General features: G+C 35.0%; 1 protein-coding gene across 1 annotated transcript in view; it reads left to right on the plus strand.

The window, feature by feature from the left end:
• The window catches only part of CHIC2 (cysteine rich hydrophobic domain 2), a 57,051-nt gene extending 42,148 nt beyond the window's left edge, over positions 1-14,903 (plus strand). Inside the window, exons 4-6 of the mRNA XM_010996984.3 lie at positions 259-315; positions 482-541; positions 3,786-14,903. Coding sequence (XP_010995286.1) covers positions 259-315; positions 482-541; positions 3,786-3,836 — 168 coding nt within the window. The 3' untranslated portion in view covers positions 3,837-14,903. The remainder of the gene's footprint in view (positions 1-258; positions 316-481; positions 542-3,785) is intronic.
• The last annotated feature ends 11,045 nt before the right edge of the window (positions 14,904-25,948 follow it).

A 25,948-nucleotide genomic window follows, 5' to 3' on the forward strand; every position in this document is an offset into this window, starting at 1 on the left:
ATAGTTTTAAATCAGAGGCTAGTAAGTTTGAAACAGTTAAAAAAAATACAATGACAAAAGATAAAACCTTATCTTTATCAAAATAGAGTACTGTTTCTGTTCAGGCTGCTGTTTAGTGCTGGAGCTGTGACAGTGTTCCAGGCTGCTCTTTACTCCATTCCTGTCTTAATACTTCTCCTTTTCACACAGAAAGCAGCTGCAAAACAAAGTTTTTCTAAATCCAGTCAAGAGTAAACTTTTTTCTCATTTGTCTTCCAGACACGAAGATCGATTGAGAAGTTATTAGAATGGGAAAACAATAGGTTATACCACAAGGTGAGTACCACAGGGAGCAGCTTCGTACTGTTGGGGTCTGAATTGCACAGTATGGAAACAGATGCTTTTGTTGAACTAAAAATATGAAAGGTGGACAAATGGGTTAGTCTGTGTGCTGCAGTAAAATAGAGCTCATTTTTCTTCTTTTACTCTCCTACTTGTCTAGCTGTGTTTGCACTGGAGACTGAGCAAAAGGAAATGTGAAACGAATAACATGATGGAATATGTAAGTTAAAGGGCTGTTTTGTGAGTTTCTCTATTAAATGATCATTTATTTTGCTTCTGATCTTATTCTTTCCATGATTATTAATCAGCAAAGGTGTCAGGAGCTTAATCTCCTGAGTGCAAGGATTTTCTACGGTTCACAGATGCACGGTTTCATGTGCAAGACTGATTTATAAAGTTATGAATGACTTGAAAACAAGGCTTCACTGTGTTCTGAAAAATAATAAATTAATTGCCAAGATAAAATAGCCTGAACGTGTGTTGATGGAGTGTGAAATTTTAGATGCTGTATAAAGAATAACCACAACTTTGGTTACGCAGCAAGTCAGATATGGCTTTTTTATATAATGCTAATCAGGTTTCCAAGTATGGAAGAAAACCTTTCAGCCAAGCCGTTGGAGCTTAAGAAACCTTTAGCCTTTATAGATTTTAACTGCCCATACCTCAGTGGCCTTTAGAGAATCTTTCAAAGTGTTATTAGAATATTATTCTGTAAAAATTATCTTCAAAGTAAACAGGAGATGAGATGTTGCTCAGCTTGTGTTTATTCTTTAAAAGATACCAGATGGGCACATGAATACAATGGATTTTGGAACTTAGAATGGGATTTAATTTACTGATTCTTTGATTTACTTGAACAATTTTTCTCTTTGAAAAGTTCAGAATAGTTTGGAAAATTATAAATCATTATTTATTCTCCCTTGAGCTTGGGTGTTTTATTTTAAATATGGGAAGATTATTATATTAAAAGAAAAGGATTTAAGGTAGAGTGAAGTACCTGGCAAATAATTTCTCACAAATTTTGTCTATTCTTTCAAACAATATAGCCATCATAGGTAATATATATATATATATATGTGTGTGTGTGTGTGTGTGTGTGTGTTGTGTGTATAAAAGATTGATTAAAACAATGCTTAAATAGTTGGAAATTACCATAAAATCATTTTCTATGTAGCATTTTCTCTTTCATTATCACACAGTCAAATCCCATTTCTAGCCTTGAACATAAAAGATTTCTTAAAAATGTCTTTTTTCATAGAATAACTCTATTCAGAGAAGGAGATAATGTAGATTTTATCATTATCTATTATATCAAACTTGTTAATTTATGATGATGAGAAATACACTTGATACTTCTTTAGTAAAAGCACAAAGAACTTGTTTTGAGACTGACTTATAAAAATGTTAGTCTCATATTTTCATCATAGATATAAGAGTAGGTGTTTTGCAAGTAGGGATGGACATGTAAAGAGATTTTGTGAAAAAGTATTTGCTGTATTTATAAGCTCAAAGTTTAAAAAGGAGGCTTTTTATTTATTTATTTTGCATATTTCCAAATTTACTTTGGAAGAGAAAACAAAAGTTATTCGTAGTGTTTTTATTTCCAGATAGAACTATATGAATGTAATTGATTCATAAAGTGTGCTCATTATATTCATGTTTATTTTTATGATTTTCTATTATTAGCTAAAAGTAAAATAATTTAACCTTGTAAAACATTCTGAACCATGTGCTCTGTTTGTAAAACAGTTTCCTTTAATTTATCATGAATTTTTACATAAACACTTCTACTAAAGCCATTATATTATTTTTTACACCATCATAGAAGACATCCAGAAGAATAGGTTAAAAATACATTAAAATTGCTTTAAAATATATTTTTTCTAAGTTTTCTCAGAGTATATATATTTGTGATATTTGAATGGGGGAAAACATAATTTTAAAAACTTCCTAAAAGTAATTTTGAAAAGATAAGGTAGTAAATAATCTACCATGTATTTGACCTCAACTTTTCTTTATAGAAATTTATTTTGTTAGTTAAAGGAAAATAATGTTCCTCCATTATATTTTGAATATTTGAGTCAATCTCTGAAAAATACTAACTTGATACCAACTTTTCTTTTTATTCAGATATGATAGAGCAGTATGATCTAGAAGAAATCAGACAAGTGGTCAGTTTCTGTGTGTGGCTTCTAAAGGAAAAAAGTTTGTAGGATATATTCTTTAAAAACTAGTAGTAATTCAAATATAGTCAAAGATAGCCTTTAATTTACATTATGTAGTATATACTGTAAATGTAATTTAATCAGCAAATTTTAGAGCTGCAAAGAATCTTCTCATCTAGTTCAATTCCCTTATTTTATAGATGAGGAAACTGAGAAACAGGAGACTCTAGCTCAAATAAGGAAGCTGAATAGGAAGCTAGTGAACATTTTGTAAGCAAGTCACAGATCAGGAGAGCGGCAAAGAGGGTGCCTAAGGCTTAGTGCAGGATAAGTCCACTAGGAGAGGAATATTTTTGAGCCATGTATCGAAATGCCTTCTTTATTGGGACAGATCAAAGGCCAGGAGAACTGAAGGGTGAAAATGAAGGTTTCTGGCCCAAATGGCTAAATGTAGAAGAGTGTCCAAACCTGGAGGTCATCTCAAGACATAGTTACTGAAAAAGAATTGAGGAGTTCGCCAAACTTGGAAGCTGTTCAAATCAAAAAAAAAAAATTTTTTTTTTTTGGCATCTGTTCCATACAGAGTTAAGACATGGGGAAGAATTGATAATAATTTAAGATAGTTCTGAGTTTGGAATAAAAATTAGCTCTGGTCAGTTTGTGTCTTTCTTTGTTACTGTGTTTTGTTTTTGTTTTGTTTTGTTCCCTTTAGTTTCCTAGTAAAGTGTCCTTTGGAATGAATTTTAACATTTAAATTTGCAAACCTGAGAAGAAAAGGATGTTTAAAAAAAAGAGAGAGATAACACTCTTTGTCTAGAGATCACATATCCTGATACAGTAAAATGAGAGTAAGTCTAAGAACTTAAAGACCAATGGAATTGGGCTTTAGATAAAAGGGAAGAAGGTTGAAGAAGTAAATATTGAGTCAACTGCAACCACAATAGGGCAGTAGAAGGGGCAAGGCTTTGGAGGTAAGACAGTCCTTTGTTCAAATACTGATTTCACAATCCATAATATTATACTTCTTGGATCATCAGTTTTCTCTATAAAATGAGGATGATAATACTTGCCTTATAAAAAATTGTTGAGATTAAATAGGTGTATATAGTATGAAACACTTGGTATGTAGTTAGTCCTCAGTAAATGCTAGCTCCTTTTTCTCATTCATTCATACATGCATTCTCCTGTTTGTCAGAGGAACTATCAAAATCATTTTAAGTGATGGAATATAACTGAAATTTTTTTTTAAGATAAAAATCTTTTAAAATCTTTTTAAAACTTTTTTTTCTCCTTCTACAGGTCATCCTCATAGAATTTTTACCAAAGACACCGATTTTTCGACCAGATTAGCATTTACTTTATTTATAGAGACTTTCCAAGTATGTTGTCTTTCCAATGGTGCCTTGCTTGGTGCTCTCCTGGTGGTGACATAACATTGGTTCTACAGAATCGTGTGGTGTTTTTTTCTGGTTTTTTTTTTTTTTCAATAACCGCATGTTCTAAGTGTGCATTTTTGTCAAACTTTGCAACAGTTATTTCATACAGATGTTTAATACTTAAGTTATTGTGCTCTTTTCTGTTATGTATTCTGATTTTAAGGATTACTTTTTTGTATTATCAAAAAAATACATTTGAACTTAGCATAAAACATGGCTAGCCTTTTTTATTTTACCACCAAGGTACACAGAGTCCTTTATTTATTAATTCCTTAATATAGAAAAAGACCTTTGTAAGGCTCTACTTATATATTCTAGCAAGCACACTCTTTGCATTATTTTTCTTGCTTTTAAAATTTAATGTAGTTATTATTTTTAAATAGTTTTCTTTGATAGCTTTTTGAAACCTAACGCATTCTTTCTCATACAATTCCTAATGCTCTGTTTACAACAGAAATATCTGTAACGTTATGAAGACCTGTCAAAAAGTTTTGAAAGTATTTCTGTCTTCAAAAGTAGCAAGGCAGGATTAAATTATTTTCATTAGAATATACAAATCAGTGAATGATATGCATGCATCTAATGGTTACTGGAGCTCAGGATCACAAAATATAGTAGCATTACAATCTGTATATTTTTGATCAAGATGGTATTAATAATGGCCTTATTTGGTTACTTTCTATTGTTTATCAAATCTTATATACAGAAGTATAAAAATATTCCCTTAAAAATTCTAAGGAAAATATTTCTCCCAATTTAACACAATTGTAGAATGGGCATATGTTTCTGAAAAGTTTTTGAAAGAAAGCTAAAGTTCTAGAATTACAGTAAGCTGGTGTTTAATACCCCATTCATATTTAAAAACAGATTATTGCTAAAAAAAAAATAGAGGACATATTTAGTACTGTTTCTATCCACTAGTTTGCTTTCAGTCCAGTTATGTATACTTTTTTGATTGAGATTGTAACATCTAAGTTTGAATCAGATCAGCTTATTTCTTTAAAATATATACAAACATACATTTTTTTCTCCTTTTGGTTGTACATATCTCCATGCATTTTAAAACTTTCTAAATTTCTGAATGGCCTATCTGTAAATTTTTGTTTTTATAAACCTGGAATTATACAAATTTTATGTGTGTCAAGAACTTGTTCCATACGACTGTGGTATCGAGCAATAATGTGAATAACTTTTGAAATTATATAAACTATGCTAATTTGTATTAAGAATTGGTACCACTATATAATACCTTTTTTCCCTTTATTAAACCTTTTAAATACCAGTTTCATTAATTTATATATATCTGTATTTTTAAAAAGTATTTCTTTGTACTTCTCCAAAGTACTGTAATTCTATAAAAATTTGAATAGTTGAATGCCAGTATCTTATATCCTATATCAGACATTAGGAACTATTTTAAAAACTAAGAAAACTAAGTTTCTTTTTTTTTTTTTTTTTTGGTCTGAGATTTATTTGTTTCCATTGCCCAGCAAGACACTTACCAACTTGAATTTATAAAACACTTTTCCTTTGAAAAGCTCAAAGTACCAAGAATTCAAACACTTCTCACTTTATTTACGGTGTATCTTGGATGTATCCTGTCTCCTTAAAGTAGTGCAATTAAAAGATAACGCTGTTCAGACTCTAGTGTTCCTCTGTGGTTTCAGTGTGATGTAGCATTGTTGTATGAAGGATGCTAATTCTGCCTCAGGATTTATAACGAGCAGAATAACATGACTGCAGACTATGCGGCACAGGTTTCCAAATCTAAAGTTTTGTGAACTGAGCGAGCACCATACTAATCAGCTTTAAAGGAAGAACTACATCTATTTAGGCATTTTTTTTTCTCTTATTATTATTCTGTAAATTGTAATTTTAACATTATGTTCCCAGAATATTTTTAACAAAAAGATGATTTTCATACTTGATAATGTTAAGTACAGGATTTTAAAAAGCTTTTCTAATTTTATTGAGAAGTATATCAGTTGCTTAAAGATTCCCTAGAATTGGGCACACTTATATTTCTAACGAATGTGTAGAAAAGAGCTGTGAATGCTTAATATGTGGCATTACCATAATCCAGTCACGCTTTGAGAGGTTAGATTTCTATACTTGGGATTTCATTAGTAGCTGGCGTAAGCACTCTGGTTTATCCTTTCTTGAATCATAAATTTAAGTGCCCATGTTACTGGAAATTAGAAATGTCAGAGATGCCTGTGCTATGTGAACATTAGTTCAAAGGAAATGTTTGAAATGATGATTGCTCTTCAGTTACTGTTTTCTGACTTATAAGTTTGTGAGACTTGAACCATACTTATAAAACTGTCCAAGAATAGGTATTGTCAGCAGAAAATCTAATTGCGGATTTTACATGGGCTATGTGAATAACTTATGATCTTTGTTCTTATGTTACTGGTGTTTTGCAATTAGTCTAGGATTCTTGTGTAGAAACATTCCTTTATCAAATAATGCACTTTGCAGACCCTATTATATTTTAGTACATGACTCTTGTATATCTGAGTTAAAATATATACTCCAAAACCTAATGACTATAGTAAAACTGAATTGACATATTTAGCTTTTAAGGTAGATATGCCCCTCTCTCACAAGAGGGTCACCTTACCTATATAAAATGGTCATCAGATGCTTTATTAAGACTCTTTAGTGACTAGGTTTTATCCATTTAAAATACGAACGTGTGTTTTGGCCTAAAATCAAAAAGTGTTCAAACCTTAAATACCAGTAAACAATTTCCTTTTCTTACTAGAAAAACCTAGTTTTGTAATTGAATGATTCTAAATCAGGAAGAACCACAACTTGCTCCATGGTTGCATTTTCAGTGTTATTTGTAGAGAGCTTCTGATTGCTTCTTTATGTTAGTGGACACAAGCTGACCATATAAAAACTTGACACATTCCATATCTGTCTTTGGTTATAGAAAAATGATATTAAGTAGTAAAATACAGTGGGACCCATAGTTGCATGAGTTCAAACTATACTAGTGTTATTTAATATTCTGTATATAGACTGTTTGAACTTTCATGGTATTTTCTTCGCGATTATGACTATTAGCTGCTTGCCTGATGTTTTACTGTAAATATTTGCTTTGGCTCAGCTATTGGTCAGTATACTAAATCAGAAGTACATATGTTTTAAAACTGTCTTTGATGGAATTTCAGCATCTAGTCCTGGACTCTTTCCTTCTCCTATCCCACTGAAGCACTGTGGGTTCTTTTGTTGCCCTCTTGATCTCCAGAGTCTTCACCCAGGCGTGGACATAGTTTAGAATTGCCTTTCTGTCTTCCTTCCCCAAAGCTCCCAGTAAGAATGTTAATGTTTTTGCATTCTTAGCTAGGTGTTTAGGAGGCCAGTTAATGTGAGTCAGTCACATTAAGTGATGAATGGCTGACATTCTGAATTCTGCTTAAGTGGTACTTTCATCTTTAAAAGGGAATTTCTTAACTTAAATTTCCAATTGGTGCAGTGGTACAGTTTGTGTTTGCCTTTTCAACAGACCCTACTTTACAGTCCACTCTTTACAGGAAGGGAGTAATAGGATGGTTGCATATGGGGCTTCTCAAACCAGTATTTCTGAAGAAATCTGATTTATGTCTAGCATTAGGGCAGAAAGAATCGGCTTAAGACCAATCCCAGATCAAACTATTAGTTATCCATAATAGTTTATGTTTAAATAAATACTCTTTTAAAATAAATAAAGCAACTCCTAATTTCTTATAGATACAATAGCCTACTTTATCCTGTTTTTTAGGAACTACTGTATATAAATTGAGATTTGAAGATTTGTCTTTAAATCTTGAGTTATCTTGTTCTGTACATTTACAAAGATTTTTAGGTAATTTAAGAGAAACATAAATATTATTTACATTATTAGTCATAATTCTGTGTACTGGTTTCTGTTATAGGGAGCAGTCACCCCCTCAACCCATCCCATGCTAAATTGAAACAACAGGTTATAGCCTTAATAGACAGTTCTGAAAACAGAAATTCAGATTGCTAATTCTGAATTTGGATTGATTTCTGATGTTCTGCAAGATCACCAAGTTACTTGGCCTCTTTGCTTCTCATTTTCACAGAAGGAGGATACTCTGACTACCTCATATTTTTAAATCATTTATTTTACTGTTATTCATTAAGTGCTATACAGAATTAAGTAGCTAGATGTTCAACAGTAATGGTTGAGTGGCTTTTTTGACTTATTTACAATATCAGCAGAAACTTGAGTTATCAAATTTTGCATTTAAAATTTAAGAGTACTCCCTATATGTACTTAAAATTAAGTTTTGCATGCTTAAAAATCAGGTAAACATTAAATAGAATACTTGAGAAAAGTTTCTTTTTAATAAAAGCTTTTAAAATATAGTCACATCTCTGATATGTAAGCAAAATCATGCCCTTTTTTGGTTTGTTTTTAACATTTCCTCTACTTCATAAACATGGTGCTCTGAATTTGAGAGTTGACTGCTTTTTTCTCTTCATGAAAAATAGACGGTATGTTGTTTCCCTAGCTCTTTATCTCAGAAATATTTCAGTGAACTAACTATACCAGGTAATTCTTAATTTTGGCAGATGAGCTGTCTAGTCTTTTTTTTTTAAAGAAACAATGTCACCCAACCTTCAAGACTAGATAAGTAAATTTTCAGTGCTCCTGTCTGTTGGACCATAATGTCTCCTCAAACTGCAGATTTTTTCTCTCCTGTTATTTTACCTACTGATTCTTAATTTAATAAAACTGGTTCAATTCTTTCTCAATATAAATGCTACATAGATTTAAAATGTTTTAGAAGGAAAGAGCATTCTATTTCCTCAAGAAACCTTTTGTACAAATTAAAGACCACTTCCTCTTCCTTCTCTTCATAGCAGCTTATTTAATTGGATAATTACAACAGTCTCATTGCATTGCCACAAAGTCTTCATAAACATGAGTTTGTTTTAACTAAAGTTATCAAAGCCCTTTTAACGTGTCTATTTCTTTTTACATTTGTTAGCGCTATGACATTTTGCCCTCTCAGGAAAGTTAAGCATTCCAGTGGCAGTGGAAGCACGGTAGACATGACTGAAAGTAACATGCTGGCTGAGAGAAATAACTGCATTGCTGCCCTACACTTTGATTTACGAAGGTGAAGGTTATGCAATGGCCAGGAATTGCACGTGGCTTTATACTTCCTTTTATGCATTCTTTATGTATTACGATAGAAATTATTTTTTAAAGCAAAATATTACTCTAGAGTTTTCTTCTATCATGTCCTTTTGAGAAGATAATAAAAGAGACCACCTTGAATACAGTATTCTTTGATTTATCTTTTATAGTTTTAAGTGTGATAATTAAACAATCTGAAAAGTACCAAATAAAGGATTTTAGGAATTTGTTCCTATGTTTTTGATGAGCATGGAGTAGTTTTCAAATAAAGTAATTCATCAGAAATTTCTGATGGATGAGCAATTATGCAGACCCAAGATCAGGGTCCCTATTAATCATACTTTCAGATAATTCTAATTACATCTAGGTAAGTCTGCTAACATTAAAAAAAAGAAAGTTGCACCATCTCAGGACCTGGCACATAGCAGATATCCAGTGTTTGTTACATAAATAAATTTAATTCAATCCAGAAAAATGGAAGTAATTTAGTAAAATACACAGTTAAATTTTAAAGGTATGTATTATATTTTTCTTTCATTATTAAGAAATTAAAGCCATTGCCAAACAAGTACCATGTTTTTGTTAAGACGAGATTTTCCCTTTGGTTAGATAAAAATTTGTTTGCCTTTATAGTTATGAAAAAATATGTATTTAAGGTGGCTTTTTGTCCATTGTTGGTTGCAGTATATTTATTTAGTCTTATAAAATTAAGTCTTCTTTGACATGGTTTTTCCAGTAAACAAATGGAGCTAGGGGATTTTTTTTTTTTTTAATTTTACTTTATCTAGTTGAGTTTTTGTTGCTTTGCCTAGTTGAGTTTTTATTGTTACTCTGCTGTAACACAGGACTTCAGCACATGATTTTATGCTCAAAACCGAAATATGAGCTAATTCACAGCATTTGGTCTCTAAAGACTATAATATGTTAAGTAAACTTTTAAGCTAATTTAGGTGACATTGGAAAAGGGAGTCTAAAATTTAGAAATCAAATCACTTTAAAGGAAATTGACCAAACTTAATCACATCTATTGAAATGACCGTGTGAATGAACACACAAACATATTTCTTCTATAAACATGACCTGTACAAATTTCTGGGAATAAAACATCTGACATTATAAATATGAGTTTAGGAGCTATAAGCAATACACTTATAAAAGAAAATTTTATATTATTGTGTTCATGAACTCACTTTATAGTTAGAAAAAAGAAGAGGAAAAAATACAACTTACATACTACCTTTTTTCCCTCTAGAGATCTTAAGTTTTCCCTAAATTTAAAAAGCCAGTAGAGCTATATTACATAGAGTTCTTGATTATCCTATTTAGGCTTAGCATTGGTTTTTAAGTTTTCAGGAGGAAACAGAAATAATTCTAATCATGATCCCTGCAAATACACATATTTAGCAGTATTTAGCTGAAGTTTATCTATTGCATTGTATGAAATGACTATTTATCATATAAACTTTTTTTTTTCCATTTGATTTGATTGACCCAGATTCTAGTGCAAACCTTTAAAAAGTAGTTCCATATATATGAAAAAATGTATGTGCGTGTATACATACACATAATTCTAAAATAAAGTAATTGTAACTCAGTTCACTAAGATACCTTTTTGCAGTAGGCAGTTAAGATGCATTTATACTCCATCACCTGGATTGTTTTAGTAAAAGTACAAAATGACAATTGATTCTATTCAAAACATTTAAAAACTAAGGGAAATTTGTGTTCGTGGATTATTTTTTTTCCTTGAATCATCTCAGTATTGTAGTTTTAAAAGGATTGATTTATTTTCTGAATTTCTATTCTTTTATTCACTTTTTTTTTCATCCTGACAAGAAAAATGTGAGAGTTCTCAGAAGTATATTAAGTTTCCCTTTCCACAGTTGGAAACCTAAGCAAAAATGCCATTACTGCTTGTAGAAGTTACTATCGTAGAATCCATCACAGAAAGCCCAAAAGATAGTCCAACCTTTTGTACCTACAGTCTTAGATATTGTTAGATGGCCATTCAGTTTTCTTTACATTGTGTGTGAGATGAATATTTCTTAAGACTTTTTTGTTTGCTTTACTAAAGAAATCAACGAAGGAAAAAAAAAAAAAACCCAAAAAAACAAAACAAACAAAAAACACCCTGTAACTCATGTGAAGCATGCAGGGTGTTGTAATTTCAGTTTGCAAAGCGGTGTGATACAATGTTGCTGAGCCAAAAGCACACGATAGATTTAATGTAACCAATTGTGTACTTTTGAAAAAAAGAGTAACTGTTCCCTGTGAGTTAATTTTGGATTTTTTCAAAATCTCTCTTTTAGGCTTTGTGCTGGATTCTTCCAGACAAATGCGTATTCCATGTGGGCCACTGTTCTGCTAAATGCTCTCAGTTCTCCTTTTGCAATCAAGATTATGTTGCTAAGGAGATTTTGCTTTTATTGGTGCCATTGATTTGTGTTAATACGTTTTGAATACCACTCCGTATTCTTCTGTAGACAAGGCCAAAAGAAAAACTTCCCCGAGTTTTCCAATTTACATTACAAATGGAGCGGTGGTGTAATGAAGCCGATATAAAGTGGGCAGTTGAAAGGGAACTAAAGAAGGGCACTCAAGTGAGAAATGAAGAAATGTGCCGAGTGTAGTCTGTGGGCTGCCTTCTTCGGTCCAGCTGCAGGAACTGGCTCTGGCCAGAGGTAGAGTGAGTGAGCACCTCCCTCTGCAAAGACCACCCACTTTTTGGAGCCCAGTCTGGCATACCATAGATTACCTCATTGACTAATATAGGGCCATTTTACAAAGTGTGAAACTCTTCTGAAGTGGCAAAGAGATGGTTCTCTCTCACCCCTAAATCTCTTTTTTGAGTCCTTTCTAGAGCATGACTGAGGCTAGACTTTCTATAGCTTATGACCTTAAGTTGTCCTTAAAGGATACCCTGTGGATGATTGTAAGGACTAGCATATTCAAATATTGTTTGTATGTCTCTAGATGTGGAAGATGTTAACTCGATGAAATGGAAGGTTTTAGCTATATGTTCCTTACTTTGTATCATATTCAAGAATCCAGACACTGTCGTCTTACTTTAAAAAAAAAAAAAAAAAAGCCCTCAAATGTTCTGCTGTGAATGGAAGGAGAATCCAACTTGACATGTCTTGAATCAGTGAAGTGATTTACTTACATTATAGTATCTGAAGGTATTAAAGGATACATTTGTGGCACAGTCATATCCCTTTAGTGGTTTACATTGATCAAACAGGCTTATAGTTTTGTTATGTTTGTTTTTAAATCAAAGCAAAAATACTGCACTGATACAATCTGAAGAGTTTTTAGACATTTTAAATTAGAAATGTCAAAAATAATATACTAGAAACTATGAAAAAAATTACTACACAAGTTTGGGGAAATTAAAATCTGATCACAAAGGAAGCATCTCAAGTGTTAAAAGAAGAAGCCTGCATTATTCAGAGATGAAAAATGGCTGTTTCTGTCAAAATAATTTATTAATAACTTCAGCAAAATAAAAGTCTAAATTATCCATCCTTTAATGTTGTATGATCTGGGCAAGAAGCAAAAATTGAAGAGGCATTTTGCTAGCAGTGGCAAATATGAAATTTATAAAAACATCTGAAAGTGGAATCTTTAATTCCTTTATTTATAGTTCTCTTCAGTAGATTTTTCTCCCAAAGATGCTCAGCAGGTACTGTGCTTCATGGTTAAGATCCCAACTTCCAGACTAAATGTGGGAAGAATTTTTATCTTACATCCCAAAATCTTGGTACATTTGTACTTGTTTTTTTCTCCTGTAATTTTAAAAAGCATTTAAAATTAATTAACTGGAGCTTTAAAGACTAAAGTCAGAAAATACAGGGTGAATTTGTATTTTTGACCTGGTATTTTTGGCTGTATTTGTCAATGGTTTCTATGTTAATGATACCATTCTTTCATGGTATAATCTTAAATTTAAGTTGTATTATAGGTAAAAGGTAATGAGACATATACTAATATTTTTATGCTATATATTGAGAGCATTTTTTTTCAAATTGGAATTAATCTATTGAAACTGACTTTTAAATTACTTTAAACTTATGCTTGGAAAGCTTAACCTGAAGAGGTAGGCAAACCTATTCCGTTCATGTACATAAAACAAGTGATATAGCTTTATTCTGAGCATTAAACATGTAACAAAAACTCATGAAATTATTTTCCAAAGACAGGTAAAATTTACCGGAGGTATTCTAAGATTTATGAACTCTGAAGATTCAGCTGTTTATAGTCTTCTGTTTGTAACATACCATACCTTCTGGAAGGTATTTTTGTAAAAGAATGCAAGTGTGAGAGATCAACCATTCTGCCCAGATTGTCTGACCAATATTTCTTCTATCTGCTGCTTAGAGCAAAGATTAGTTAGGTGATTTATAAATACATGGTATTTAAATACTATCAAAAGCATCAACAGTTAGGCTGCATCAGGAAAGAGCTTTGCAGAAAGTGTGTGTAGGAAAGTTCTGTCTTCTTTTCCAGTTTTGTCAGCACTAAGTCTTGCCCTTTAGCCATATACCCCCCATCCATTTTTAAAAAGGTAGAATCTCCGAGCTGAAAGAAACCCCAAAGGTGCCCAGTGGGAATGTGCCTTGAAATCCTGGGGAGTTTTTTGTTTTTTGGTTTTTTTCAAATACACTTGGCTGTACTCTCCCCCCATTAGAATTGGGAGGAGAGTGAAGGAGAGCGTATATGTATTTTGAAATTTTTTTCTCAATTATGATGACATTGTCCCTTCCTATTGTAACCTTATAATGAACTCTCATTTATCTATGTTCATGGATTGTTAGTGATAGAGCTCATGTGGGGGGTCTTTCCTGCAGTAAATACTATAAATAGAATTTTCCTTTTTGCAAATATAGGTGTTAAAAAAAATTCCTAAAAGTTATCATTTGAAGTCCAGAAAGCATTATCAAAATTGATTCTTTGCAACTGAAAGACTATCATCTATGCCTTGAACACCTAAAGGCAAATTGTTGAAACAAAGCAAAACAAAAACAAAAAAAACAAAGGGGGAAAAAGCCCAAAAAACCCCACCAAATTCCTTGTCTCTAAGTGATAAAATTTCAGCTCTGTCTACTGCCCAACCTGAGAACTGTGACTTAAACATTTAATTATTTATTGCTGGTGCATGTGAAAACATTTAGAATGGCTGGCAGCCTACCAGACCCAGAGTTAAACATTCTCCAGTCTGACTAGACTGCTGGGTAGCCAACTTCACATCAGATTAAACACATTCTCTTCCTAATGAATAGCTTGGAACCCAAAAAATTGATTTTGTTACAAAAAAAAAAAAAAAAAAAAAAGCAAGGGGTGTGTTGTTTTCTAAATTAAAATTATTTTACATTTTACTGACAGTATTCTAATTATGATTGTCAAATGTATTTTCTTTGGTGGTGGTGAGATGGAAGAGAAATGGACAATGAGGGACTTTTCATACTAAGAAAATTGAAAAAGGACTCCAACAAGGTTGGACACAATGCAGCCTAGAGATGAACATTCATGAATTTTGTACAGAAAAAATTTACATTTGATTAACATTTTAAATTACAAAGGCAGGTCTACAAATACCAATTTGCATGTGTGTGTTCTCATTGCATTTTCCAAGCAAATGGTGAATAATGTAATGCTAACTATATTCTGTTTCCTTACCATTAATTTCCCTTTTTATTTTAAAGTGTAAGCTAACTGTACTGTGTAGTAATGTTAATTTCAGTGAACTGTACTTAATGTTATCTGTAGATCTATGCACACAAACTCTATGTAATGTTCCCTTATGTAATAAATGCTTCCGGATAATGAAGGGTACTTTGAGCATCATTGCTCAGCTGTGTGGTAAACTAGTTCTCTGCAGACTTGCCATTCTAGTTCTGCATCCACATGGACAGAAGTCAACTGTCTTGATAGTGAATGACAACATGAAACTGTAGTATTTGATGATTAACATTCACTAGACTAAGATACAATTATTCAACTCTTAGTTTGCCATTCTTTCAAATATGTTATACTTTGGGAAGTTCTGTGAAATTACACAGAATCTAAAAGGGTTGTAGAGGAAACAATGACTGACTATGTAATGAAATGTTGGAATTAAGAACTATGTGCTTAAGGGAGCTCTGTCCAGCAGGCTGCCGGTTGAGGTTAATTGACAAGCAGGTGCCTGAAAAAATGACAGGAAAGGCCTTATTTTTAGTTACTGGCATCAATAATAATGATTTTATGGCTTTAGGCCATGATTGAAGAAGATATTTTCTGGGAGTAAAGTAAGTATATCATGAATTTAAAGAGTATTAACTCTTTCAACTGCAGGAAGTTACAACATATAAAAATTTTTCTCTAATGACTGAAAAGTTTTTGATCAGAATCTCTCAGTTAAGAACTTGTTCTTGTGCAGTTTGAAATTTTAGCAACTTTTTAAAAAATTAGCTTTAGGTGTTTTTTTATAAAGGAAAACTAAAGTATACATTAAAAATTACAGAATGTTTCATACTTTATGAATGTGCTTTTTCTTTTATTGAATGTCTGGAGCACTGTCAGAAACTTAGTTTTGAAGTTCTCTTGAGGAAGCAGCATTAGTGAACAATATTGATGTTGCAGGATTACTGAACTCTGACAGCTGTCTTTCTTACACTGTCTTCTTCCAGCACATAACTATGCTTCAAATCTGCTACAATTCTTAAATGCCACATTTTCAAACATGAAAGGTAAACATGAATAATTTCTTGATTATCTCCTTTGTTCCTCTATTAAACTGCCCTGATTTACTCATCAAAATTGCATTCTTGGAATGAATTTATATCAAGATCACGAATGAAGTTGATCAAATCATTCAAAATCAGTTGGAGAATGTTTTTAATTACGTAGGAAGATGAAGTACAGGAGCTGGCATTGTTGAAACCTAGAGACTTAAATAGTATGTTAAAATTTGTTTATGCTTTTTAAAAATTTTGTTTAAAGTAAGATCAATTGGGATAATATTTAAATAACTTAAAATAAGAAGAATAAAAGAAAAATGATTTTTTAAGTAATTCAAAATATTGGCCAGAGATAGAAAGTCAGTGTTAGTCCTGCCTTGAAATAACATTTAGATTTCAGAATTTGAGTTTTATGTTTGTTTTGACAAAAGGGTTATTTTGCATTCTCCAACAAAAGACAGTTTAAGGCTTTGAACTTTCTGAAACTGCTAGATGTAATTAAGTTTGTTTTAATTATTCTATAGAAATAAAAAGAATGTTAAACATATTTCAAACAAGATAGAGTTTACTCTTGGAGCAAATTACCTTTCAAAGATACCGCTTTCTCAAAAAGAGGAAGGGGAAACAAATTTTAAAAAGTTATTGTCATTTTAGTGCCACTTTAAGCATGTGTTTTGACCCCAATCTTATTCTTAACAATTTTGAAATAGATGATTAGCTTGTTCTTTTTCCTGAAACAAAAAAGTAATCCATCTCTATTTTTTAAATCTACTTTTAAAAGCTGCCCTATAAATATACTTTTTTTATAGGAGTGTCCATTACATTTAAGTAGATAAATAAGTTGCCCCTTAATTATTTCACACTAACTCTATGACTTTATTTTGTTACTTCCAACAATTACATTTTTAGCTTTAAAAAATACTTTTATCAAATTTTTTTGCATGAATTCAGAAAGTACAGTAGAGAGTAGTAGTTAGTTTCTATTCAGTTTGCATCCACAAAATAATCATTCTATTTTGAATTGTTTGGGTTTTGGTTTTGTTATTAATATTTATTTTCCTATTAGTTATCAGAGAGGTTTATGACTGCACTGTCTCCTCAAATCATGCAAACAGTGGCCTGGAATAGCAGAGGAAGACTTCCTTAAAAAAACGCATCATAGTTTAGTTCCAAAGGGTGACACTTCTATAATGTAAAGACCTGTTGAACTTCTATTCCTGGATGAGAAAAATAATCCGGTTAATAAGTTATCTTCCAATCCACAATAGATTTTAGGGAAATAGTCTGAATACCAATTGTCCACCATCATGGCTAATGCATAGATTACTAAATCTTTAATGTAGATGAGTACCAGGTAACAGAGTGAAAAATGTTACTAATGAAATTGAAGATATTAGACTTTTTCTCCTTAGAGCCATACTGTAAACTGGTTTGGTGAGGGAAGGCTTTATGAAATAAGTGTTAAGCTTGACCCATTTACAGGCATTGTGCCAAGTGTAAAGGATAGCAAGGGAAATAACATCTCTTCACTTCTGAAGAGTTGAGGCTGGAGGAATAAACATGTAATGTATAATAGGCGCCAATAATCAAAGGAATTACATGGTGCGGTGGAGCTACAAATGAGCAGTAAATTCTGTATTGGATGAGAAGGTCAATGAAGTCCTCAGAGGGGATAGGCAAGGTGATTTAGAAGGACCAGTTGAAAATGTACAGGTGCAGAGGCAGAGAGAGCTATAAATATGTTGCATTTGAAAAGGGTTCTGCATGACTGGAAAGTAGGGAAAGATTATCTGGTACATAGTAATTATCTCTTAAATTAATAAATTATGGGGAAACATCAAGAGATAAGGCCAGAAAAGGGAGAAAGGACATGTGTATCATGCTGACATGTTAACTCTAACCTGAAGCTATTAAAAGGATGTTTAGAAGGTAAGTGGACTTGATCATATCTCTCACTGAAGAACTCATTATTTTAGCAATAAGACCAAATAATAGGTAAGATGGAAGGAATGGAGGTGTAGAAAAAAGTTTTGACCTTTGTTTAACTGAAAGATTAGCCTTCTAACAATTCTGGATAATTATCTGGGACATTATCAAGGAATCTCTGGAGTCAAGCCTGGACTCTAATTCTAGCTTTGCCACTTTCTAGCTGTGTGACCTTGCAAATGTTACTCAACAGTTCTGTGCCTGTATTCTCATTTGTAAAATACATTTGTAATAGCGCCTGTTTCCAGAAATTGCTGTAAGGATTAAATAACGTAACGTGTATATTCTACTGGCAATGCTACCCAACCTAAGACTATCAGGAACACAGGAGGAGTTGAACAAAATTGGGTTTATTACTTGTTGGAACTAACACAGTGGGGTATTGGTGGAGGTATTTCAAATGAGAGGATGCTGAAAAGGCCTAATAGGATTTGGGCTATTGTTGGATGATTTGGAAAAGTTCAAGGAAGCAAGAATTTGCTCTGAATTGCATACTCTCAAGAGGTGGGGTAATTTTATGATTGGGTATCTTATTGGATCTTGTTTAGAAGGATGGGAAGAACAAAGGGAAGTTAAAGCTGTAACTGGTAAAGCAGCATCAGTCACCTAGTATTAGGTGGGAGGAGGGTGTTTGGTATTTTGTGCTTTGCACTGTGACTTTGTTTTTAACTGTACTTAGACAAAGTTATAAAGAGGGCTTGTTTGTTTGTCTTACATCATCAGGGTAACAGAGTGACCTTGCCTGATATTGGTGTTCTGTGAGATTAAATTTATGTTCAACAAGAGAACACCAAGACCTAACTGATAGTAACAAGCCAGTTCCCAGATGCCAGGAGCTGCTTTTCTCTTCTCACCACTTAGCACAATGCCTGTCGTAAACTTAAAGCTTAAAAAATATTTCCTAAGGAATTATACTATTGAACCCAACTCTCAAATGTATTCCAACCCTAGTTTAAAGGACAGTTTGGTCTTTTTTTTGACCTACCCTATTGGCTTGTACCTTCTCACTCCTTTTCTATGTGAGGAGATTTTTCTTATGTTTTAGATTTTTACTTTGAGTTAGTATTTTTCAAGCTCAAAAAAGGATATATCAGAACGTTGAACTTATAACAACAGATTTGTGGAACATTTTTATAAAAGTTTACAAATTTAAAAATCTAATCATTCCAACATCTTCATTTTATGTGAGTATAACACTGGTCGACCAACCTGTATAGTGTTTCTCATGACTGAACTTAAATATTTAGGTAGAGTACTTGTTTGTATAGTAGCTGTGTTCCCTGATACACCACGAAACCTGTTAGCCTTGTCGTTTTCTCTCTAGCACTAAGTGCAGTGTCTGGCAGAGTAAGTGTTGAAGAAATTGTTTTTGAGTAACTGAAAGAGGAAGAGAAAAGAAATTGTGCTTGGGAAGCAGAACTGAAACTAGCATATACTGAGTGGTCACTCAGCCAGGTACTATTTTAGGCATGTTAACAAAAGTTACAATGAAATTCTGGACATAAAAGTTGGTATCTCTATTCTGCAAAGGAAACTTTGACTTAAGCGGAAGATAAGTAACTTGCTCTTCTAGGAACTGATAAATAAAGCTCGATTCCAGACCTGTGTCGTTCATCATTTAATAAACACTCAGCTGGGAATTGAACTTACCAAAGCTGTCACTAGCAATTGCTGCTTTGTAATGACATCCACTTCTTCAGCCACTCTCCCTCTCTCGTAGTCCCCTGCATCTCAACTTACTTTAAACTACTCTGTGCTTGCACCTAACAGCTGAATGGGACTGCAGAAAAATCTACAACCAGTGCTAATTTCATTTTCAATTCATTACCACAAATGTCAAATATGTACTACCGAAAGATCTTACCATACTTCACAGATAACGCTTGTTCTCTTACTCTCCCAAGGTAATTTGTCATACCTTGACTTCCCACTTCAAATGTCCAGCACCAGCTTTCTCTTTCTACTGGATCTTTCCATCAGCATGCAAACATTCTCTCTGCCTCCCGTCTTTCAATAAAATAAAACTGTCCCTGGACCTCACATCCCCTTCTGCCATGTCTCGCACACCTCACAGAAATCTTCCCAAAAGCTTCCTCACATTTCAGCTTACCTCTACTGACCCTAACTAGGTTTTGGTTACCCAGTCCCCTGAAACTGCTCTTGTCAAGATTACCAAACACCTCCACTTTGCCAAACTAGTCATCACTCCTCTGTTGCTCTGAAGCATTTAGTCAGTTGACCGCTGCGTCCTCTTCATACACCACCTTTTCTTGGCTTCCCTGTCGGCTTGCTCTCCCAGCTTCTTGCTCCTTGCTCCTTGCTCCACGCATTGGCCCAAGCTCCTCCTCTTCACCCTTGAATGTTGGAGTGCTCCAGGGCTCAGGTCTAGGACTTGACTTCAGCTCTTTTCTTCTACTCAGTCTCCTCTGGTACCATCTGCATACAAATTTATATTGCCAGCTCTGAGCTTTCCATTGAGCTATAAATTTAGATATCTGGATGCCAACTTCTCTACTTAAATAACAAATAGGCATTTCACACTTAAAATGGCCAAACCAGGACTCTTGGTTTTCTCCCTGTGAAAAATGTTCTTTCTTCATTCTTCCTCACCTCAGTATATGGCATCTCCTTACACTGAGATATTCAAGTCCAGGATATTCAAAAACCCAGGATTTGTCCTTTCCCCTCCATTTCCCATACTCCCTGTCTCTACCTCAAAAATACATCATCTTCTGTTAGTTCTTATCTGAATTATTGCGATAGCCTCTCAACTATTCTTCAGCTTCCTACCTGATCTGGCTCTTGCCCACCTCTTGACATTTCCTACCACCCAGCACCCAGGCTCACCCACTGCAGTCTGGCTGAACGGTCGTACTCAAAAAGGTGAAGGGTAGTCCTCCCTTGGGGCCTTTGGTTCAGTGTTGCCTCTGCCTGGAATGACTAGCTTCTGTCACTCAGGTTTCATCACACATGTCGCTCCTTCAGTGAAACCTTTCCCAGCCATCCAGTCTGAATTAGCACTGCTGCCTGTCAGTGTCCTGCTTCATTCTCTTGGTTATACTTTTCACTGTCTGCATTGACCCTGGTCATGTTTTTGTCACTTGGTATGTCTTCTATTAGGGTATCACCCCCATGAAATTGGGGACCTTACTACTGTATTCCCAGCACTAAGAACATTGCCTGACACATAATTAAGTGCTCCATAAATATTAGTTGAATAAATATATGTATTTGTCTTAATATGAAACTAATTTCACCCCCACAGCTCTGACCCTAGGAGAATGTGCCTTGCTTCTCCCACGGCTCTGGGTGTTCCTGGCTTCATCGCCTCATTTCTTACCTTGAGAAGCTTTGCCACTCTTTTCACCTACACCAGCCGCTCTTAAAAAAACAAATAAATGAAAGTCCCCAAACTCCTCCAGAATGAAAAGAAGGATGACAGTATCTTTGAATAAACATCAGTGAGGAAGCCCATCAGTAAATTATCAATATAGACCAAAACAGGAAATAGAGACACGGTCTTAGAAATCTCCCACACGCTGGAGCTTTTGGCTTGACCCTTGACTTAAATAAGCAAGTGTGCTTTCCTGATATGGCTGATAAAAGGTAATGGACTATTATGTGATGTGAAGAGAGGTGAGACAAAGGCTTGAGTCTCCTTTGAAAACACGTAAATCTCTCATAGGCCATGATTTTATGATCCTATGAGGAAAAACACAGAAAAGCAGCGTGAGCATTTCTATCCTTTTTGCGTTTGTCCAAAGCAGTTTAGAGGATGGTCCCAAGAGTGCAGTGCTCTTTTCCAACCACAGAATAATCTTTATCTTTCTCTAAATTGTTAAATGCTTTTCTTTTTTAAGTGAGTGAAACAGTGAAACTTAGTCATTGAAAACACAACATCCTTCCTATTGTATAAAGATGTGTTTGTACCCAGTGAGTACTAAGCATTTGAAAGTGGAAAGCAGAGTCTGGTTACTACTCTTATTTACCACATCTTTTTTCCCTTTTTTCCCTTAGTCAAAATTTGCTTTCAAATATGGAAATCCTTTTGTGTCCTAAGATAGTTACTCTTAGGAAACAGCTCATGGGGTAAAATCCTATTTAGCAGTTCATAATTTAGGGTTGTCTCAAGCTAATCTGTTTAGGGTTGCTCACTTTTGCTATTAATTTTCACCAGGTCTCTGCTTCCTTAGCTGTAGAAGAGGATATTGTTCTAGTCAATATTGTTAGGGTACCAAGGCAGGTTAGGAAACCTTTAAAAATTGGTAATTTACTATTGATCAACTCACTTGATTGCTGTCTGTAAAGAAATGATTTTGAAAAGTTTTGGAATTTTACTATGTGTTCAAAACAATGCAGTAGTTTTTACTTAAATAGGCTGGGAATGGGTCATGGCGAGAGGGGTATGCTAACAATTAGTCGTGAGATTTTAATTACAACAAGAAAGATAAAATAAGCCTTTTCCTTCTTTTCTCTATTATTTGCCCATGAATTAGAATATGCCAAACATAAATTTAAAATAATACTGAGTGTCATTTATTACCACTTTAGTTCAAGAATAGTGAAGTCACCACTAATACTGCTGACCAAGTCTTGCTGAACAACAACTCTGGATGGTTAAGGCTGGATGAGACCAATGTAGGCTGTGGCTTGGGCTTTGGCCAAGTCTTCCAACACCAGTTGTCTAATATTATGTGAAACTAACTTGACAAGCTCTGGTCGTTATTTTACATTTATTTCAGCAAATCTAGCCGTTATACACTTAATGCTGCCATTGTCGACACAGTAGTGACTGCCTGAGGGCTTCTGCTGCGTGCCGTACCCCGTGTCCACCAGGCTGTGGGAGAGACACCGAACAAGAGGCCGTCTATGGCTCTGCTGAGGGAAGGCTCGGGGGGGAGGGCTTGGGAAGCCACAGCCACAGGAGGGCTTAGACAGCACAGAACGGCCTTAAACGTTCTCACTTTTAATTAGAATTTTTTTTTAAAGCCTGCAATATCAAGATTTTCCTACAAAGGAGTGGCACAGCCTGAAAGGTAATACACAGCTCAGAAGAGTGAATTTTGAAGGTACAGGGACTCCCCCTACCCCTTCCTGCCCTAGTGACAAGGTTGTGGGGCATGACTAGCTGTTAGAAGCAGAGGATGAGACTGAGGTAGGGGAAATACTGACTAACTCTACGTCCATGGACTGCAATTTTAAAAAACAGAATAGAACAAATGAGCCTGAAAAAAAAATTTTTTTTTTTGCAATGAGGCAGGGTATACATTATTTTTTTAAAAAGACAAAACCTAGAGTTCTTGAAAACAGTGGAACAGTAGAAGAAAATGGGACAGGGGAGAATGTAATAGAAAAGTGGTGACACCTATTCCTTTAGAGGAACAACAAGGACCACTAGGGATGGGATCCTTTCCCCTGGAAATGCAGACCACATAGAGCCAGGCAGCGGGACTCATCCAAGTGCAAGAAGTAGATGAGTTAGGAAAGTCACTGAAGCACTGCAGTACATTTACGTAGATTCCAGACTCGCACATCTCGCAGGCTCTGCATCTCTCTTCTCTGAAAGCCCCTTCACTCTGCGTGAGGAGACAGCAAAAGAGAAGCGGGGCAAGGAGCAAAAGGGGAGGGCCTGCGTTAAATATCTGGTGGTGGTACTGCGCTCAGCTCACCAAGAGAACGCTGCACAATGCGGCTCCTATTAGGAATGAGAACAAGTACCTATTGTTCAGGCTTAAACAGCTCTAAGTGTTTCTTCTAGAGATAATTAATTTAATTAAAATAGTCCCTGAAGCCAAAATGAGCTTCATATTGAGTGCTACACACATTCCTTCTAAATTCCAGCACCAGGCTATTCAGAATGAGCAAGCCATTAGCTATGTAACTCAGCAGAGGCACAGGGACTGGCCGTTCCACTTTCCTTGGAATGGAGCCCCCGGGACAGGGGCTAGAACAGGAGGCTCTTCCTATGCTGAGGGGAGTGCTGTTCGTTCTGATGCAGTTAAAGAAAGATCATCTTTCATCTGTGAATTTAGTTCCGAAACGATGGGGGCATTTTTTTCCCTTAGTGACCTAAGGGGGATGTTTGACTTACTGACTCCATCCAAATCAACAGTCCTCACTCAGAATAGACTCAGCACGTTGATGCTCAATAAATATACACTGAATGAATGAGGAGATAAATGAACGGAATCCAATGCCTTTGAGTGGCTTTTCAACCTCTTCCTTCTGGAGTAAAGAAGTAAACAAGTAACATCTGATCTTAGATCAAAACTACCAAACTGTCATGTGCCCCAATGGGACAAAATAAAAAGCTATGGCACTGGATGATGGATTATTTGTGGTAGATGTAATTCAACATGTTTGGGACAGGTCAGTGAACAGAATAAAGATCTTTGCCCTAGCTAGAGTACAAACATCACAGAGACAGGAGGATGGGAGACAAATAAGGACCATAAACATATTAAAATAACATACGATACGTTAGAAGTTCTATGTGCTAAGGGCGGCAGTGAAGGGAAGAGTTCCAAAGGCAGAGTTGGGGGATATTGGAGGGTAGGAGTGGCTTGCGATTTTCTATAGGATAGACAAGAGTAGACGGGAGAAGGTGATGCTTGAGCAAAGATTAGATGTTGGTGAGGGAGTAAGCCATGTGGGTATCTAGAGACAGTGTTCTAGGCAAAGGAAAGCCAGTACAAATGCCAGAGAGCAGGAGTATGCCAGGCATGTTTGAGAGAAAAGAGGAGAGAAGTGAGTGTGGGTTGGAGAGGGAGGAGTAGCCACAGAGCAGGTTGGGGAAGGCCATGGTCAGAACCCAGAGTGAAATGTGGAGTCTGTCTGACCAATATTTTAAAAGATCACTGGAAGTGGTGGGGGGATGGAAAAGGAGGAAAAGGTAGTTATAGAAGAAATAGCAGTGCCTCTGTGTGCTGATGATCCAGTCGTGTGAGTGACCCAGTTGAGTGAATATTGATGATGCAGGAAAGAGAAGTATAAGTCTAGAGGGATGTGCCTGAGCAGGTGGAGGGATCCGGTCTAGGTGGACGCACAGGGCATTCTTCTGTGGCAGCAGGCAAGGAGGCAGAGAGGACGCCAGTTCAGCTGCTGGTAGGTGGGGAGATGTGGGTGTGGGAGTCTCTGGCAGTTTTCTTCTGGTTCTCTCAAATGTCTCAGAGATGTAGGAAGCAAAGTAATCAGCTGAGACTAAAGGGAGAGAGGACAGTGTGAACTTGTTCTCCGGGAGAACAAGAGAGTGAATGGACTGGAGGAACATGTTATGAATGCCAGGCAGTATTAAGGGCCCACTTAATGATCAGAAACTCAAAATGAGGCCAGTCAGCACAGATGAGTCTTCCACCAGGCATATTCAACCATTCTGGTGCAGGCGAAGAGCTGGGTTTTGCCAGGGTTATGGTTTTGGTAAGCAAGTGTGGCAAAGTGAGAAAGGAGCAGATCTCAAGGGTTCTGATGTGGGTAATTACAACATGACAGTTGACCAGAGAATTTGAGCCAAATCAGGAGAGAAGATAGGACCTCAAGGAAAGAGAGAGAAGGACCAAATGGATTAGAGATCTACATGGCTTAGAAGGATGGCAGGAATAGGGGTACTAGAAAGAGTGAGCTGAAAAGATGGGAGGTGCGGTCAGAATGGAATGTGTCCGATTAAGATTATGCAAAATGCATCTAAAATCTTAGGAGAATATCTGGCACAAAGCAAATACTCAATAATAAACAGCTGTTGTTAGGAATTCATAATACCTTGGCCAAAACCTTTGAGGCCAGATATGCTTTGTAATCCAGAATTCTTCAGATTGTAGACAGGCTATCTGGTGCTCTTACATCTCCGCTGAGGTCCGGGGAAGCTTTCCATAATCAGATGGACTCGTGTTTCTTCAGTGAAATATATGAATATTCACCTTGTGATACATTACCTCATGTAGGCTTAGGCCAGACTTTGCTATTCAATAAGTTTTGGTACTAAATTTAAAAAGCAAAGAATTTTTGTCTTTAAAACCTTTGAGATTTCAGAATTACAGGCAAGAGAAGTGAGCCTATACTGGCATCTTGACTGAGTTGTGAATTTAAGGATAATAACTTCATCTTTCTTGACATTAGTTATTTCAGTGTAAAAGAAATTTGAGTTTGAAAATTTTCTTACTGTTGAGC

The sequence above is a fragment of the Camelus dromedarius genome, chromosome 1, assembly GCF_036321535.1.
Source record: "Camelus dromedarius isolate mCamDro1 chromosome 1, mCamDro1.pat, whole genome shotgun sequence".
NCBI classification, from domain to species: Eukaryota; Metazoa; Chordata; class Mammalia; order Artiodactyla; family Camelidae; genus Camelus; species Camelus dromedarius.